The 20104-nt window shown below is 47.6% G+C and overlaps 1 protein-coding gene across 12 annotated transcripts in view; it reads right to left on the bottom strand.

The window, feature by feature from the left end:
• The window catches only part of Pcnt (pericentrin), a 98113-nt gene extending 81473 nt beyond the window's left edge, over positions 1 to 16640 (bottom strand). For 9 of the 12 annotated variants that reach the window (XM_058577306.1, XM_058577310.1, XM_058577313.1 and 6 more), the window contains exons 1-2: positions 16470 to 16639; positions 14050 to 14262 (exon numbers count right to left, since the gene is read on the bottom strand). In XM_058577306.1, coding sequence (XP_058433289.1) covers positions 14050 to 14262; positions 16470 to 16526 — 270 coding nt within the window. In that variant the 5' untranslated portion in view covers positions 16527 to 16639. Of the gene's footprint in view, positions 1 to 14049; positions 14263 to 16469 lie in introns of all 12 variants that reach the window. The other 3 variants (XM_046439197.2, XM_046439198.2, XM_058577308.1) reach the window with 2 other exon arrangements.
• Between the last annotated feature and the right edge of the window lie 3464 nt (positions 16641 to 20104).

Here is a 20104-nt window from a genome sequence, read left to right as displayed (position 1 = left end):
TCGGTTCTGCCTGACAGTGAACAACCCAGAGGAAGAAAAGCTTATTCTGCTCACAGACGTCCGGTCCACGGCTGGATGTCTCCACTGCTCTGGGCCTGAGGTGAGGCAGAGAGCATCACGGCAGAGAGACACCGCAGAGAAAAGCTGCTCATATCTCACGGCACCAGGAAGCAGAGAGAGCAGGCAGAGCCCGGGACCAGCTCCCTCAGTCACACCCGACAACGTGCCTACAGCTGCAACCCAGTGATGCATTCCAATTATGAACCAATCCACTGGTTACGTCACGGTACCCTTAGTTTAACCTTTTACCTCCCCCATAAACAAAGGAGCCTTTAGGGAACATCTTACAACCATAACAGGGAGTATGACAAGATTCCCTCCAACACTGGGGGCTCCTCCAGCGTTCTCTACCTCAATGAACGAACGGCAAGGCAAAAACCACACTCCATTCCCGCCACATCATGACCAGCCCTGGCGTCTCTCCACTCCCACAGTTGTCCAGTGTCCTGCAGCCACTCGGCCTCTCCTGACTTTGCCACACTCAAGAGCAACTTCCCATGGGTGACCCCAGCACACTGGGCGTCAGTGCCCACCACACCGGCCTCTCCTCTTTATCTGGTTCCTCTGGGGCCACACCAAGCCCAGCAGAGGGCACAGCTACTCTTAACCCCATGTCCATGACCACCTCCACACACCACACCTCTAAGGAACCAGTGCCTACACAATGCCAGGGGCAGCCTCCACGTCACTGGAGAGCATCTGCATGCTGGGCTCACCTGCCCACGAGGTGATCGACTGCCTGGGAACAGCCTCACTGCTCACAGCAGAGCCTGGGTCGGACACATAAGAATCCTGCTTCAAAGTGAGCCTCCTGGGAAGGTCAGGGGAGCACCCATTCCAAACCTGAAGGTGTGATCCTCAAATATCTGAACCACTGGTAGGACCCACAGAAAGGGCCTGGACACTGCTGAAAGGGACTGTGCACACCACACAGGACCTCGGAGCCCACTACAAGGACACAGTCCAAGAGAGGCTCATTGGGAGAATAGGTCTCTGCACCTGAAAGTCTCCCTGCAGAGAGCAGAGTGCCACCTATCTCACTGATGAGGCAAGTGTGATACAAAAGAACATACAAGAGGAAATGAGGGGAAAGGGAAAAATAATACAAGGGGGAGAAATGAAGGTCAGTAGAGGGGGTAGAGAGAGAAGAGGGGTGGGGAGGGGAGGGGAGGGGGGATAGTAGAGGATAGGAAAGGTAGCAGAATACAACAGACACTAGTATAGCAATATGTAAATCAATGGATGTGTAATTGATGTGATTCTTCAATCTGTATATGGGCTAAAAATGGGAGTTCATAACCCACTTGAAGCAAAGTGTGAAAGATGATATATCAAGAACTATGTAATGTTTTGAACAACCAACAATAAAAAAAAAAAAAGCTAAGCCTGGCAAGAATTTACCAGAGAAGTCAGTCCCACATCCGACAAAAGTGTAAAAATAGGGGAGGAAAAAAGATCGTCCACACCAATTGCAGACAATGCAGAGCCACTGATACACTCCCATGCCACTACTACTTCAGAACCCAGGGCCACATGTGCAAACAACAGAGACAAATGGTGACAGCCCCTCAGGGCTAATTAAACCCCACAGACATGCACACACAGAGACCAGGAGGACTGTGTGAGAATGCCCACAGACAAGCCCTCAGACAAGGACACTGCGGTGCACCATGCGCAGGACTGCCTGGAAACTGCTCAACATGGTGGGACCCGCAGGAAAGGGCTCAACAGGAAGTATTTTAGCCTTTCTGCCATTGTGACGAAAGGATTCAACCAGAACAAGTGTAGAGGAGGAAAAGTGTATTTGGGGGCCCATGGTTTCAGAGGTCTTGGTCCATAGACAACAGATTCCATTCTTCGAGGCTCAAGGCAAGGCAGGACATCATGGTGGAAGAGAGTGGCCGTGGAAGCAGCTCCCATGAAGATCAGAAAGCAGAGAGGGAAAGGTTCCACTAGCCATATACAAAATATACACCCCAAAGCCACACCCCCAAGGCCCACCTCCCTCCATTACCACTCAATCCCATCAGGTAACTAACTAATACACTGACTGCGTTAAGGCACTCACAACCTAATCATTTCCCCTCTGAACCCTCTTTCATCGTCTCACATGTGACCTTTTGGGGGACACCTCACATTGAAACCATAATAGATACAATGCAGATATCACCATAGGTGAATCTCATTATCAAGACACTGGATATACAGGCACAGACCCAAACATTACATGCTAGAATTTATAAAAATTCAAAAACTAGTGGCGTTGAGGATTTAGCTCTGTGGCAGAGCACTTGCCTAACACACACCAGACCCTGAGTTTGGTCCTAAGCCCTGGGGGGGAAAAACATTCAAAAACTAGCAAAACTAAACTAGCTGTAAGTATCACATAGGATTTCCATACATACACACACACACACACACACACACACACACACCATAAAGCTCTAAGAAGATAACAGAATGTTTCAGAAGCCACAGGAGGACCGTGAGTTCAAAGCCAGCCTCAGCAATGGCGAGGCACTAAGCAACTGAGTAAGAACCTGTCTCTAAATAAAATACAAAATAGTGCTGGGGGCTGGAGTTGAGCTCAGCATAGAGCACTTGCCTCATAAGTGTGAGGCACTGGGGTCAATTCCTAGCATCACAAATAAATAACCAGATAAAATAAAGGTCCCTCAACAACTAAAAAATTAAAAAAAAAAAAAATAGGGCTGGGGATGTGGCTCGGTGGTCGAGTGCTCCTGAGTTCAATACCTGGTAGCCCTCACCACCACCAAAAAAAAGAGAAGATAACAGAGTGTTTCTGTGACCCCCTCAGGGCTAGGAGTGACTTTTTGGCAGGACACAAAAAGCATTGATCAAAAGAAAAACTGATAAACTCAAATCATAAAAATTAAGAATTTCTGCTTATCAAAGAACAGAACTAAAAACAACCCCCCCCCAAAAAAAAAGAGGCCAGTGAGGGTGGAGAAACCAATCACAGCAGATGTATCTAACAAATGACAAGTACAAAGAACAAGGAGACGTCTCCAAACCACCAAAGACACTAACTATGTGGGGGCTAACAGAGGAGCACGGCCTGCACCCAGCTGAAGACCTGGACACACCCAGCATGATGCCAAATGAAGGAACACAAACACACTGAAAAAACAAACACGACTGTATTAACAGATCTGGCACTGCAGAGAAAATATCAATGAGTTTAAAGGCAAGGCAACAGAAACCTAAAATAAAGACAGATGCAGGGAAATTGGGGGTGGAGAAGAGGTGGCGAGCGTGAGGCAACAGCTTGGCCCTTCCTGTGGCCAGCAGCTGTGCTCAGCCGAGCTTGCACAGGGCGTTTTAGTCTGAGACTGTGCTCAGCAAGGGCATGTTTCCACCTTCAGAATGTGGGAGCATTCCAATGCTGGCAGATGTCGACACTGCAGGGCCTGGTGCAGACGCCAATACAGGGCACCCAAGGTCACCAGAAGGGGAGGGACAAGAGGGAACAGAAAAAATATGTGAAGAAATAATAGCCGAAAAGGTGCAGGTGTGCAGCCGCAAGATCAGGACACACATTCCACAGCTGCTGCTGCGTGGCCGGCATCCGCAGGTGGCCCCAGCACCACTGGGCTATACCCTGGTCCTTCTTCCCAGCTGAATTATCAGGTATTACCAACTCCAGCACCTACTAAGGAAATCACGACCGTCTTTCAAAGATGACACACAATCACATAAGCAGAGCAAGGGATAGTCACAAACCAAATTCCCCCAGAGCCAGTAGAACAGCAGAGTCCTTGCCAGGTGGCAGGTGCAGCTGCGGGGCTCTGGGCTAGGCTTCAGCCCTCCTGCACGCAGAGACAAAAGTCCCAATCTCAGAAGCATGCCACCCAATATTAAAGGAGATACAGAGAAAACACACAACCATGTCTGATACAAGTGAAAAGGACGAACATCTTGTCACCACTATTCTAAATAAAGTTCACTCTTCCAGTCCTGCTCACTGTCAAAATACCTCATCATGCACACCAGGCATCCTACCAAGCAAAAGCACATGCACAGAACAAAACCAAGGTGAATCTTAGTACAAGATGAGGAAAGGACCCTTGAGAGTCCTTCTGAAGATGCTGCCTTCTGAAGCACACCATCAGCACAGATGCTCTGCAGTCCAGCAGCATCCCGACACAGGGGCAACTGATACCTGACCCAAAAAGACCTATGCCACAGCTCCCTCGGCCCTCAACAGCTGGGACAATTTGGAACTAACCAAACTTCCCTGTGCTGGGAAAACATAAAGCTCACAGCGATCATTCTTATCACTAGGATTGCAATGACAGCCACAGGTAGAGGACGGGGCCCTCTGCTAGGCATCACTGTCACCCAGGAAGGTGGAAGGCGGCCCTGGGCTATCTGCCTAGGAGACAAAATACCTGCACTCCCTCCAGCCCTCCTGGCCCAGGGAAGCCTAGCAAGTGTCCCTGCAGGGTCTGGTCTAGCTCCACGGGCTCCAGATCTTTCTTTTTCTGATCACACCCACATCAGTGGTACCCCCATCCTACCAGTGCCTGGGAGAAGCTCAGATAGCAAGTCCCAGCCTGCGTTCCACTTTGAAGCACAGCAGCCTGTGAACTGGACCAGGTGTGGCAAATTCATAACAGACCTGCTGGCCCAGAGGGGAGCAAGCAGAGCATGGACACAGTTCCTCTACCTCCATGCAGGTCTTCTGCCTGCTCTGAAGCCCCCCTGCCAGCCTGGGCGCCCAGCCCCGAGCCTCCTCTGTCCCAAGCTGTCTCTGACTCACAGGAACCCATGCCTACCTGCCAACCTTTAAAAAGACAAAGGCAATTATTTCACACCCTCAGATCTCAGCAGCCCAGCCCATTAACTCCATCCCAGCCACCTCTCAAATTAAAATTCAACAGCCTTTCTCCAAATACAGGTTTCAGAGCACACCTTCTCTTTTATATGTCTGCTACGGACTCAATTTTTCCCAAATCCCACAGACTGAAGCCCAAACCTCCAATGAGAATATCTGGAGATAAGGCCAGAAGGTCAGATGGAGTCATGAAGGCTCCTAATCCAACAGGATGTGTCCTCCTAAGCAGAGACACCAGCGCTCTCTCTGCCATGTGAGGGCACAGGGACAAGACAGCTGCCTGCAAACCTCACCAGAGACCAACCCAGTTGGCACCCTGACCCTTGACCTTGGACTTACAACCTCCAAAAGGCTGGTGGAAAAATGAAATTTCCCAGGGCTGGGGTGGTAGCTCAGTGGCAGAGCGCTTGCCTAGCATGTGTGAGGCATCGGGTTCGATCCTCAGCACCACATATCAATAAATAAAATAAAGGTCCATTGGCAACTAAAAAAAATTAAAAAAGAAAAAAAGAAAGAAATTTCCCTTGAGTCCCCCATCTGTGCTCTGTGCAGCTGAGCAGACAACACACTGCTTCCAGACTCCTCATCTTCCCGCGCCCCTCCCTCCAGGTGACCTGCTCCTATGCCATCTCTGTGGCCCCTCACCTCACACACAGCTTTGCTTCAACAAGTGCCACCAGTGTAGAGCTGCAGGAGCTTTGAGGCAGCAAGGTGCCTGGCTCCCTGCACCACCTCCACTCCCTTCTCTCCTATGGGCCAAGGCACATGTGGCAGTGTCAGGACTGGGGCCTGCACCCCCCCAGAGGCACTCTCACCAAGCAGAGCAGGTGCTCTCACACAGGCTCCTCCCAGAGTCAGAGCTCAGCTCCACCCTCTGCGTTGTGTCAGCCCGTAGTCACAGCCTGCCTTCCATCCTGGGATCCCCCAACACCTCATGTGATTTTCCTTAATTTGCACTCACCAAGGCTCACTCTGTGCTGTAAAGTCCAGCGTGCCTCAACAGCACGCGCTCCCACACATCCACCATTCCAGCCTCCCATGGAGAGTCCTGACTGCCCTGGGCCTCAGCTACTCACCTGCACCCTTCCTGCACCCCAACACCAACTCTGGCCAACCCTAATCTGTTCCCCTTCTCACAGCTGGCCTCTTCCACAGCGTCCTCTGCCTGGATTCGAACAGTGTAGAACCACACCAGTGTTGTTCAGACTGATTTCTTTCACTTAGTAACGGGCACTTAAGGTCCCCCCAACACTTCATGGTTTGATAGCTCATTTCTTTCTAATGCTGAGTGACAATATGCTCTGGATGTAGTTTTTCTATCTACCATTAGCCTCCCAAAGGACATCTTGGCTGCTCCAGTTGAAGCCAGATTTAAAGTTAGGTAGTCAGTGTAGTTAGGTAAATCGGGTCTAATATCATATCGAGTGAAATCTAAAATGGAGGCCATGCTGACAATGATTCCGGGGAAACGGGAAAGGCAGGACAACTCATGGAATGTTAATGAAGTCCCGAAAAGGCCCTAGGCCAAAATCCACCCCAAAGAAATGTTAATGGAACCCTGGGAACAGCCCCAGCAGATTAGAAGGTAGCCCATCGCAAAGAAGTGTTAATGAAGTCCAGATTAGAAGGTAGCCCATCGCAAAGAAGTGTTAATGAAGTCCTTCCTGCCCAGATCACCTGTGTCCCAACCCTTCCAACCTACATTCCGTCCCCAAAACTATAAAAAGGGGAGACAACCGCACTTCCATGGATTCCACCTCTTGGGTCCCCTTCTTCCTCCAAGAGAAGTCTTTTCTGCTGTCCTTTAATAAACTTCTAATTTCTACTCTGACCTTGCCTCGGCGTGCTTCTTTGGTGTGATTCTTCAACATTGGGGAAGCAAGGACTGTCACCAGTCAACAGCGGTAACACAGTTTGGCAAGCCCCCAGGCAACCTCTGCTTAGTCTGCTTGCTAGCGTCCTTGCTGCTCCCACCCAATGCCACACCTGGAGCCAGGGCACAGACACATGCACAGGGGTGCAGTGCTCACTGCTCATTTTCTTCCTAATGAAAATTGGTTGAAGCATCTTTTGATGCACTTAGTTGGTGCCAAGCATCACCACTGGTAAGGTCTCTGTTCATATATTTCATACATTTTTTTGTACTTATTTTATATTTATTTTTCAGTTGTAGTTGGACACAATACCTTTATTTTGTTTATTTATTTTTATGTGGTGCCGAGGATCAAACCCTGGGCCTTGCATGTGCTAGGTGAGCGCTCTACATCTGAGCCACAGCCCCAGCCCCTATTTCACACATTTTTAATTGGGTACTTTTCTCGTTGATGAGTTTAAGAGTTCTTTTTTTTTGTTGATACAAGGGGCACTTAACCACTGAACCACATTCCCAGTCCATTTTTGTTCGGTTTTTCCCAAGACAAGGTCTCACTAAGTTTTTGGTGCCTTGATAAGTTGCTAAGGCTGGCCTTGAACTTGCCATCCTCTTGCCTCAGCCTCCATAGGTGCTGGAATTACAGGTATACACCACCAAGTCCAGCTGAGTTTTGTTTTTTTGTTTTTTTTTTTTTTGGTACCAGGGATTGAACCCAGGGGTGCTTAACCATTGAGCCACATTTCCAGCCCTTTTTATATTTTTATTTAAAGACGGGGTCTCACTGAGTTGCTTACAGCCTCACTAAGTTGCTGACTTTGAACTTGTGATCCTCCTGCCTCAGCTTCCCAAGTCACTGAGATTATAGGCATGTGCCCCCGTGCCCAGCCAGCTGAGTTCTTTAATATATTCGAAACAGTTCGGATTGGACATGTGTTCTCCAATTTTCTCCCATCTGTGGTCGTCTTCTCATTCTGTGAACACCATATTTTACAGAGAATTTTCTGAATTTCATTCAGTGCTGCTTAGCATTTCATTCTTTCACAGACGCTTTTGGTGATGTACCTAAAAACTTATCTCCAAACACAAGGTCAAGTAGGTTTTCTCCTGGAAGTTTTAGTTTTACATTTTTTATTTAAGTCTATGACCCATTTTGGATTCATGTTTGTGCAAGGTCTCTTGTCTAGGTTCTCATTAAAAGCTTTTTCACGTTTACTTAAAAATTAAGATTTGTATTTATCATTCTTAACATATAAATACAAAGAACTAAAAAGATTAACAATACATCTATGGTATTAAAATTTCATGAGTAGAAAAATAAGAGAAAAGTCTAAAAGGTCTTTTGAAGAGGGCAGAAGTAAAATAAATGTTGAAAAACACTGGTAGGCAAAGTTCTTAGCTCTGACACACAACCCACCAAAAAAAATTAAAGAGAGAGAAAAGAAAAAAAATAATTTTTAATTAAAATTTATCTTAATTTTTTAAAAAAGTACAACCCATAGAAGAACAAACTGATAAATCCAAGCTCATTAAAATATTTTGCTCTTCAAAAGGTAGTATTAGAAGAAAAAAGACAAACCATGAAAAGGGAGAAAATACATGCAAAGATGCATATGATAAAGAACCTGTATCCAAAGGCTGATTCAACATACAGAAATCAATAAATGTAATACCTCACATCAACAGACTTAAAGACAAGATCAAATGATCATCTCAATAGATGCCGACAAAGCATTGGCAACATACAGCGCCCCTTCATGTTCAAAACACTAGAAAAAATAGGGATAGTAGGAACATACCTCAACACTGTGAAAGCCATCTGTGCTGATCCCAAGGCCAACATCGTTCTAAATGGAGAAAAATTAAAAGCATTCCCTCTAAAAACTGGAGGAAAGTTTTTAGAAAGTTAACCACTTCTACTCAACATAGTCCTTGAAACTCTAGCCAGAGCAATCAGATGAAAGAAATAGGATACACATAGGAAAATAAAACTCAAACTCATTATTTGCCAATGACATGATTCTACATTTCGAAGATCCAAAAAATTCCACCAAAAAACTTCTAGAACTACTAAATGAATTCAGCAAAGTAGAAGGATATAAAATCAATACCCATAAGTCAAATGCATTTATATACATAAGCAATGAATCCACTGCAAGAGAAATGAGGAAAACATCCCATTCACAATAGCTGGAAAAAAAAAGAAAAAAAAAACCTTGGGAATCAATCTAACAAAAGAGGTAAAAGAACTCTACAATAAAAACTACAGAACACTAAAGAAAGAAATTAAACAAGATCTTAGGAGATGGGACAATCTCCCATGCTTTTGGATAGGCAGAATTATTATAGTCAAAATGGCCATACTACCAAACCTGTTATATACATTTAATGCAATTCCTATTAAAATCCCAATGACATTCTTCATAGAACTAGCAAAAGCAGTCACGAAATTCATTTGGAAAAATAAGAGACCCAGAATAGTCAAAGCAATCTTCAGCAAGAAGACTGAAGCAGGAGGCATCCCAATACCAGACCTTAAACTTTACTACAGAGCAACAGTAACAAAAACAGCAAAAACAAAACAGACATACAGACCAGCGGTATAAAATAGAAGACCCAGATACAAACCTACATAAATACAGTTACCTCATACAAGACAAAGCAGCCAAAAACACACAGTGGAGAAAAGATAGCCTATTACAAATGGTGCTGGGAAAACTGAAAATCCATACATAGCTAAATGAAGTTAAGAGGGTGACCTCTCTCACCCTGCACAAAAATCAACTCAAAGTGAATCAAAGACTTAGACACAAGAACAAAGACCCTGCGCCTAAGAAAAAGTAGGCGCAAATCTTCATCATGTTGGCTTAGGACCTAACTTCCTTAACAAGACTCCTAAAGCGCCAAGTAGTAGAATCAACAATCAATAAATGGGATGGATTCAAATAAAAAGCTTCTTCTCAGCAAAGGAAAAACAATAATGTGATGAGAGAGCCTACAGGATGGGGAAAAGTCTTTCCCACACACACCTCAGAGAGAGCACAAATCTCCAGAATATAAAAAGAAACCAAAAAACCAAATAACACAATTGATAAATGGGTTAAGGAACTGAACAGACACTTCACAGAAGAAGAAATACAAATGGTCAGCAAACATACAAAAAAAAGTTCAACTTCTCTAGCAATTAAAGAAATGCAAATCAAAACTACTCTAAGGGGCTGGGGATATAGCTCAGTTGGTAGAGTTTGCCTCACATGCACAAGGCCCTGGGTTCATTCAATCCCCATGGTGCCAGGGGGCACCACGGGGGGGGGGGGGGGGGGGGGGGGGCGCGGCTACTCTAAGATTTTATCTCACTCCAGTCAGAATGGCAATTATCAAAAATACAAGAAATGATAAGTGTTAGCAAGGATGTGGGGAAAACATACACTCATATGTTGCTGGTGAGACCGCAAATTAGTGCAATCACTTATGGAAAGCAGTATGGCGATAACTCAGAAAACTTGGAATGGAACCACCATTTGACCCAGCTATCCCACTCCTCAGTTTATACCCAAAGGACTTAAAAACATCATACTACAGTGACGCAGCCACATCAGTGTTTATAGCAGCTCAATTCATAATAGCTAAACTATGAAACCAACCTAGATGCTCTTCCACAGATGAACAAAGAAAATGTGGTACATATACAAAATGGAATATCACTCAGCATTAAAGAAGAATGAAGTTATGGTATTTTCAGGTAAATGGATGGAACTAGAGAATACCATGCTAAGTGAAATAAGCCAATTCCAAAAAACCAAAAGCCAAATGTTTTCTCTGATAAATGAATGCTGATCCATAGTGGGGCGGGGGCATAGTGAAGAATGACGGAACTTTGGTTTGTGTAGAGGGGAGTGAGGGGAGGGGGAGGCCTGTGGGGATGGGAAGAACAGTAGAAAGACACAGATATTATTACCCTATATACATGTATGAGAACACTAGAGTGACTCTGAACCATGTATAGCCAGAGGAATGAGAAGTTGTAGTGTATCAAAATGCATAAATAGATAAAGCAAAAAAAGAACTTCCATCCAGAACATATAAACAAGTCTCAAAACTCAATGATGGCAATTTTTAAACCATTTTAATCTATCTTTTATTCCATCTCTTTTAAAGGAAAAACACTTGAACAGATCTTTCATTGAAGAAGATACAAGTATTGCATAGTTAAAGATGATCAACATTGTTGACCACTAGGGAAATGCAAGTTAAACTAGTCAAAACATCGTCTGCCTTCCTACAGCCAGTGCTGACATCAACAGAAGGCACAGGAGCCCTCCAACACGCGAGGTGCAAAGTGGGGCATCCCCTTGAGAAGACAGTTTCTGGCAGATACTTTTAAACACACACTACCATAGAATCCTGCCACACCAGTCCTAAGCACAGATCCAAGAGAAACAAATGTTCATCTCTCTATCTGCTAAAAGGTTAAGAATGTGTGAAGCCACTGTGTCAGCAGGACTGTGGGGCAACCTAACTTCACACCTTGTTGACAGAAATCCCAACAGCCACATCAAAGAAAACAATGTGCACTTACCTTTTAACAACTTGCAGGTATTGACCCCAAAAATATACTTCCAATGACGTAAAAGTATATATGCAAGGTCATTTACCTCAACACTGCTTGTAAAGCAAATTACAGAAACAACCTAAAACACCCACTCACAGGAATAGCTGCTCTGACAGATGAAGGAAGATGACCTCTGAAACAGAAATACAATGATTTCAAGGTAGGATGCTACAGGAAGAAAGCCAAGAGCAAAATAGTATCTGTAGCCAGGCCCAGCAGAGCCCACCAGCAATCCCAGCAACTTAGGAGGCGAGACCTAGGGAACTCAGCGAGACCCTGTCTCTAAATAAAAAATTAAAAATAAATAAAGGGCTGGACATGTGACTCAGTGGTTAGGCACCCGTGGGTTCAATCCCTAGTACCCCCCCCAAAAAAAAGAATACTACAACATACACTGCATGTAAGAAACGGGGTGTGAGAACTTGTGCATGAGTGTCCTCTCTGCCCTGGAGATACAGAAAGAGCAAACGAGAACTCAAGAAACTGCTCGTCTCCGGGTAGGAAAGGGGGGGACACAAGGGGTGGCAGGATGAGGAGGAGCAGTACTGAGTGTGGCTCTCGGCTTTAGTTGTTTTTGTTGTCTTACACTGGGGATGGAACCCATGAGAGCTCTGCCACTGAGCTACATCCCCAGTCCTTTTTATTTTTTGAGAAAGGTCTCATTAAATTCCTCAGCCTCCCTAGCTTCTGGGATTTCAGACTGACCACCACACCTGGCTGACTCTGGGTTTTAGAACCACAGTAGTATTTGACTTACTCAACAAATATAAAATCAACCTAGATAGGAGAGGAGCAAAAACATAATAAAAACAGTAAAACAAAATAATATAAATAAATAAAATGACCACAATAAAGAGGTAAGGAATTTGGGCTGTGGTTGCAGCTCAGTGGTAGAGCGCTCACCTAGCATGCGTGAGGCACTGGGTTCGATCCTCAGCACCACATATCAATAAATAAATAAAGGTATTGTGTCCATGTACAACTAAAAAATTAAAAATGTATATTTTAAAAAGAGGTAAGAATTTGAAAAATCGAATCTAAGAACTCTGGAACACAATGTTTTGTATATATACTTACACTAAAGACAAAAAGAACTGTACACAAATATTTTACTTCAAGTAGTAAACTTGCTATTTTTTTTTCTATTTTACTTTATGCAGTACTGGGAATTGAACCCAGGGCGCTTTACCACTGACCTGTACCCCCAGCCATTTTTATTTTTTGAGACAGCCTAGCCAAGTTGCCCAGGCTAGCCTCGAACTTGAGATCTCCTGCCTCAGCTGCCCAGTTACTGGGATCACGGGCATGGTCACCCAGCCCAGAGTAAATCTGTTCTTCAGAGAAGTGTAGATTAACAACTTTGAAACTAATTTGTATTTCAGAATTGATCAGTTAAGTAAATATATAATAGATAAAGACAGCCAGGTTTCTCACTATCACAAATGCTGTGACATTGGCTCAGGACTGAAGGTACTGGAGGAACTCACAGTTTTAATCAGTACAGACAGATGTGTATGTGTGTGTGCGTGCATACATGTTTTTCTTTCACATGCCCAGGTGTTCCCAGAAAAGGAAGCCAGGAAGGCAGAACGCTGGAACACAACAGGAAACCTAAAACTAAAGGGCATTAGTGGGACACGGGCAGACCCTGGATAAGCCCACTGTGAGGTCACAGCACTGCTTCCAAGTCAGCTGGACCCGACTCTGGCAACTGTTCTGAGACCACATACGACATCAGCATTTCACAAAGCTGATACGGGCACCTAGGAACTCTGTGCTAGTTCTCATGAAAATTTTGTTCAATCTAACATTCCTTCAAAAATGAAAGCTAAAAATTATAAAATGTTTAATTTAAATAAAATCAACCTAGATAGGAGAGGAACAAAAACAGAATAAAAACAGGAAAACAAACTAATGTAAACATAAAATTTCTGACTTGGAAATTTTAAAAATTTGTGACGTGTTAATCATACACTATGAGCTATTCTTCTCCAAGAGACTCGGCAATAAACACACATGGAGCTGCAGGGTGAAGCTGGCCTGTGGCTTGCCCTGAGAGGAACAAGGAGAGGAAGATGCTGGTGAGGAACAGGAATAACGACCAATACAGGCCACAGAGAACAGGATTGCAGAGCAGTTAGGAGATCTCGGGACTGGGGTCCCAAGGCTCAGACAGCCCAGCTGCACCAGGGCTCCTGGGAGCACCAAGACAAGGTCTTGGAGCAGAACCCTAGACTTGCAGACAGACATCACATATTTTACATGCTGGTAAGAATGAGGCAAGCCAGACGCATCATGACTTGGGGGCCAAATTCTAGAAAAGGAGTTTACCAGCTCATCCTAACAAACACCTAAACCTGGACAACCAAGCTGCACACACATCCCAGAGGCATCAGGACTCACATTTGCACAACTTCCACTACCAAAGCACCAAGATGACACTCTCCTTTAAGCAAAGGATCCAAAACTTCTCAATACCATGTAGATTAAAGATCAAACATTTAGAAGAATCAGACCACTGACAGTTACTCACCTTTAATAAACTAAAACCATCTCTCTTCACTTTTGAAAGGCGAAACTGGACCACTTTTAGATTAGCAGTAACTAGAAGGCAGGCAGAATGTGAAAACACAACACTGGACAGTTTACCTGAGTTGCGAGTGCCCCTCTGGCCCCATTTGTGGTGCGGCTGCATGGCGTGCTTCTGCTGAGATCCCTTGCTCCCAGGGGCCTGCCGTCCTGGGCAGCTACCGGACCCTCCTCCGGGACAGGCGCATCGACAGCCGAGCCCTTCCTCTTCGACGTCTTTTTCTTCGAATGCGTACAGTCACTTTTTGTTTTCCTCTGTCGGAAGTGAGCAAGCTGCGCAGAAAGGTGGAGAAGTAGTAAAGGCAGAGGTAAGTGAGAAAGAAGTAACAGACCCACAAGGTCAGCAGACCGGCAGGGAGCATGCAGCTCCGACAGAGTGGGCCCACTCGGCCACGCCTGGCCACCGGACCACTATCCTAACCCTTCATTAACAACTATGAGGCCACCATTGAGTTCTGAGTGACATACAGCCTACAGATGAGGACTGTTAGTTAGGCCTAGTTACAGACAAAAAAAAAAAAAAGATATGATTGACAGGCACAATAGCTTTTCTAACCCTTGGCAGTTTTGAGAAAAAAAAATTTTAAATACATCAATTTAAAATGCTGAGAGCTTAATCAAGATATATTTAAGGCTCAAAATTATTTAAAAGCTAAACCATTCCATTCTTGCCCCCATTCTCTCTCAATCAATGAAATATACCACCCAGCCAAAATTTCCTAGCCATAGATTCTAAGACATGATACAGAAATAGCAAAAAATTAATTAAGTGAGGTCAATCTAACGTCTCCCTTTACAGAACCTGATGTTCTAATTTTCCTGACACAGCTCTCCAAAGCACCAGGGACCGCCACAGAGTGCTCCCAACAGTAGACAGCCCAGCCCTGTTCAGGTTTAGACCTGAGAGTTTCAACCATATTCATGCACCAGCTCGCACACACACCTCATTCAAAAGGAATGGGTCCAAGAGGGGTCCTCTGCTCCCTCAAATGACATCTGGGCTGTACAAGCAAACACGCTTAACATTTATATAAATGATAACCAAAGTACACAATTTTGTTGGCATAAGATCATTTAAAGGGGGAAAGAAAGCTGCCTTCATATCCTTGTATTCTCATCTATTTCATCGCCCTCCACTATCTGGGACAGAGCTCGCATAGGCAGCACTGAACCTCTGGCCTGGTCCTTCCGAGGCTCCCTCTCCCTCAAGCACTTCCACTGCAGTTTACCAACCACACAAGCTGGGCCCTAGTCAGTTCCAGTGCTGCGCTCTGGACTCGCTCAGCGCGGGACCTGGGTACGTGCACGCACGTGTAGAGGGAGGGAAAAGTCACCAGCCCCTGCTCTGACCAGCCAGAAGCCTGTCACAGGTGGCTGAATGAGGCCGCTGTGTCCCCTGCCTGTCACCCAGCCAACGGAGACTGCTGTCCTGTCTTGGCCACACCTGCCTGCCAGTGTATTCTGGATGTTTCTGTAGCACAGGGACTCCATGGAAAACGGGGGCGGAGATGGCACAGCAAGGTCGTGGTGCTCCACCCAGCCCCGGGCTGCCATGCAGCGCGGGAAACCTCCGGGTCCCACAGCCGGGGAGGCTGCCGCGTCTGCCTGCGGGGCCTGAGTCATCCTTCGCCTGTCCTACTCCCCCAGAGGCCCCATACAGGTCCAAACGGAGCACTTTTCCGTTTGACAGAAGAACTGGGGCAGGAGGAGGTGACAAGCACTCGACTCTGAGAACCTGAGGCCCCTCAGCACCGGGGACCACCGGGGACTTTCGTAGACTCAAGGACAGCACGTTTACAGGACAGGGACACTGTGAATGCTGTTTAAAACGACGGGCGCGCAGAGAAGCCTTAGGGCAGCTAACGGGGTGCAGCGCCTCAGAGCGCTAGACACACCAGTACCAGGGACCTCGCCACTCGGGGGACGCAGGGGCGTGGCCGGCGTGCGCACCGAGCCAAGGTGCAGGCGCCGCGCCGCCCCGGCGTGACCCGCGCCACCCCGGCGTGACCCGCGCCACCCCGGCGTGACCCGCGCCACCCCGGCGTGACCCGCGCCACCCCGGCGTGACCCGCGCCACCCCGGCGTGACCCGCGCCACCCCGGCGTGACCCGCGCCACCCCGGCGTGACCCGCGCCACCCCGGCGTGACCCGCGCCACCCCGGCGTGACCCGCGCCACCCCGGCGTGACCCGCGCCACCCCGGCGTGACCCGCGCCACCCCGGCGTGACCCGCCCACGAGGCATTGCGCGTCCTGGCCGCTGATAGGCTGCGGCCGCAGAGTGGGCGGGTCTGGGCCAGGGCGGCCGATTCAAGATGGCGGCGGCCAGAACGGGGTTGGAACAAAGTCGACGAGAAGGGAAGGGCATCAGCATGGCCACCACCCGACCGCGTCTGCACCTGGCAAGTGGCGGTGGCTGGCACCAGAGCCACCTGGGCAATTCTCGTGGCAGCTCGGGGAAGATGAGGGCGCCGCCGTTTACCTTCGCTCTCCCGGCTTCCACCTTCTTGCGCCGCTGCTCTTGCTCATCTTCGTCCATCTCTCTCGGGCTCCTCGCGGGTCGCCCAGAGGTGGCGGGGCCGCCGCCACGCCGCCCTCGCTCTATTTACACTCCCTCCCCCTGGCTCGACTCGCCCTCTCCCCCCGACAACTGTCAGTGCCGTGGCCCCGCCCCGCTGATCAGCGCCGCCAATCACGGGCCGCGTGCCATATCGCGCATGCGTGCTCTGGCAGAGCGGCTTCGTAGAGATCCGCCCCTCCGGCATTCGATTAGCGCGCTAGTGCGCTCGCCTCCTCCGGCAGGACCAATGAGCGGAGCGCGGGGCTCCTGGTATTCGCAGTGGTTGGTCCGCTGTCAGCGAGGGTTCGCGCCTCTGTTCCCGCGCGGCCGCGTCGGCCCCGAGAGTTCCGCCCGTTGCTGCCCAGGCTTCCGCGCGGTCGTGGGTCGCCCCACTTTGCATCTTCTCCGTCCGCCAGTCGGTGCGGGTCGCGGGTGTCTGTCCGCGGAACCTCCCGGCTTGCAGAGTCAGTGCCTGGGGACGGGGGCAGGAGGATGGCTGCAGCCACTGCGCTAGCCTCCGGGCTCCCTCGACCGCACTAGTCTTCGACCCGGGGAACAGGGCCCCGACCCTCTTGCTCTTCTAGGCAAGTTCTGAGTCTGCGCACCCCACAAGTTGCAGGCCACCTGCCGGGCCCTTGGATTCCATCCTATACCCCAGACTCTCATGTGACCTTTTCTGCACCTGCCAAGATGTCTTCTTGCGCGCTGAACCAAAGGCCAAGAGCCCAAGGCCAGAAGCAGCCAGAATTACCAGTTCAGTGAGGCCTAAAACCAGGACAGCGACCCTACTCAAAAAGAGTTGCAGGGACAGGAAGCCACTGAGGGCCTCCGAACCGTGCCCCTTTTCTCCCCAGGCACGTGTGACCAGCCAGCAGCTCCTGGATGGCTCCACATACTAGAATATGTGAGCCGCCGACCTGCCGTGAAGGTGCTGTTAAGTGATAGAGTAATAGCGCCCAGTGCTAAGTGGCCAGAGGGAAGGTGGAGTTTAGGGGTCCAACAGCCTCTCCTGAGAGGAACACAAAGATTGAAATCTTACTGATAGGTGGCAGGCAGACATGTGCGGTGGGAACAGAAGGCTAAGGGGATAATTCTGTAGACTGGGCCTCTCTTGCTGACCCCCACCTGCTTTCCTTTAAAAAACAATTTGCCTGAGACCACTGTGGCCCTACCTGGCTTAATCGATAGGATATGCTACATTGCTCAACGAACAGCCTGTTATCCGCAAGAGAAACCATCCCGAAAGGCTCCTCCATGCTGAGAAGAACACAAGTTCTTGGGGGACTTATGTGGCCTTTATATTAACCACAGATTCCAGAATCCAGGGGAACAGGATAATTAAAAACAAACTTCCCAAACATAAATCTATAACAAATGGTTCCAATTAGAACTGGCCAGTGAGGGCCCAGGTGAACCAGAGATGCCTTCGATTTTAGTATGTTATAGTAGTAAAATCTCTTCTCCCTGGTTAGACCATGTACAGTAGGGATGTGGGAGTCTGGTGTCATCCTACTGTCAGTCAAATTGAAGAGGTTAACCTGGGTGGAACTTAGAAACTCCCCCCAAAAAAAACGGGGACAGGAGAGAGCATCAGTCCCTCTCCTCTCTGAGAGGACCCACTCTACCTTGAAAATGTCCCCTTTCGCCTTTGCTTCTAATAAACTCATGCCTGCTACCATGTGCAGCCTGTTTGGAATTCTTCAGAGCTTTTGTTCACAGTCCTGGTTGCTTCAGATCTTGGGTGGATCTTACTTAGTAATATTTCCACACACATTGTAAATGGTTTTTCTTAAAATATTTTTAGTTTTAGATGGATGTAATATCTTTATTTACTTATTCATTTTTGTGTGGTGCTGAGGATCAAACAGTGCCTGGTATGTGAGGGGCAAGTACTCCACCACTGAGCTATAACCCCAGCCCCAAAGTGGTTTTTTTTTTTAAAAACGACACGGTCGAGCATCCCTGAGTTCAATCCTGGGTACCCAAAAAAATAAAAGACTGTGATATACTTTCACCTCAATCTTTCTGTGAATCTAAAATTGCTCTAAAAAATGAACTATTGATTTTTTTGAAGTAATGTGGCTTGGTTATAAATTCATCATCTGGGGCTGGGGATGTGGCTCAAGCGGTAGCGCGCTCGCCTGGCATGCGTGCGGCCCGGGTTCGATCCTCAGCACCACATACAAACAAAGATGTTGTGTCCGCCGAGAACTAAAAAATAAATATTAAAAATTCTCTCTCTCTCTCTCTCTCTCTCTCTCTCTCTCTCCCTCTCTCCTTTAAAAAAAAAAATAAATAAATAAATAAATAAATAAATAAATAAATTCATCATCTGTGTGGGAGTCTGAAATTTTATGAAATCATTGCTCTTAGCTTCAGGCCTCACTGGGACCCATGTGTCCACAGGTGGTGACGTCAGGCTTTTCCCCACAGCCACAGTTCTGACAAGCAGGGAGATGCTCTGGTGTGGTCAGCTCAGGGGAAGCTGTACTGCTTTCTCCCAGCTGTTCTCTGTGCACATGTCAGTTGCCACTGGAGATGGCCAGGCTGGACCCACCTACAGCTATGGGCACCAGACTCAGTGATGCTTATGCCATTTAGTATTAAAAGGAGGCAAGTCCCCTCAGAGCCTGTCCAGAAAGACATGCCCTCTGAAAGGATGGAATGGGGTCAGGGATGCACTGCACACTTTGCCTGTTGATATCCTCCACGTGAGACACCTGTGCCTGGGCCAGGTGAGTCTGTTGGGATGGACCAGCTCTCCAAATGACTGCAACCATAAGACCTGGTGCAGGCCCCACCCTTCTGAAATATTCCTTCATATAAACCCCATTGTCTAATTGCATTCAACACAGCACCATCTGTCCTTGGTGACAGGACAGTGTGTTTCTTTATTCAGTTCCTCTATTCCCATGACCTCACTTGGATACGTTTGGTGAGGAGGGCCAGGTGCTGTTTGCTCCCTCTCAGATGACAAACTAACAATGAAACTGTCTCCTACCCTTTATGCACTGGGAGACGCCACCTTGCTGACAAGCTTGGCCTTCAGTCTCAGCAGGTCCTGCAGCTCCAAGGGACCACAGTGTAAACAAACCTTCGGGAATCCCTGGAAACCCAGCAACGAGAAGCATTCCCCCAGTCAGATCACAGCTCTCCAGTAGCAAGCGGAGTCTCCAGGTTCCCAGATGTGGAATTGGACTGTTTGCACAAACACTGGGTGAAGTGGGTTTGTTAGGAAGGGGGCTAGAAAGACTGCAGGATCAGACTTTGTAAGAACATACAGGAACCCATATTTGTCCTGAATCTGTCCATGTGTTTCAGTATCTAAAGCACTGGGGACACACCTGTAGTACCAGCATTCTGGAGGCTGAGGAAGGAAGATTGCTTGAGCCTGGACCAGCGTTCTGCAGTGGCTCAGACCTGGGAAACATTCAGCATCCTGGCAGGTGAAGGAAGATGTGAGGGCAGTTGGGATAGCAGACATGCTTTATTAGAAGGCAGCAACCCTTTGGGCCTTTCCTTAGGCCTTTTTTATGTTCAGGCTAAACAAAGAAGGC

The sequence above is a fragment of the Marmota monax genome, unplaced genomic scaffold (genome assembly GCF_021218885.2).
Source record: "Marmota monax isolate L192 unplaced genomic scaffold, Marmota_monax_Labrador192_F-V1.1 WCK01_AAM20220418_F8-fsc00125, whole genome shotgun sequence".
Lineage (NCBI taxonomy): Eukaryota > Metazoa > Chordata > Mammalia > Rodentia > Sciuridae > Marmota > Marmota monax.
The sequence above is the reverse complement of the archived record's forward strand: the minus strand, read 5'-3'. Positions and strand labels throughout refer to the sequence as shown.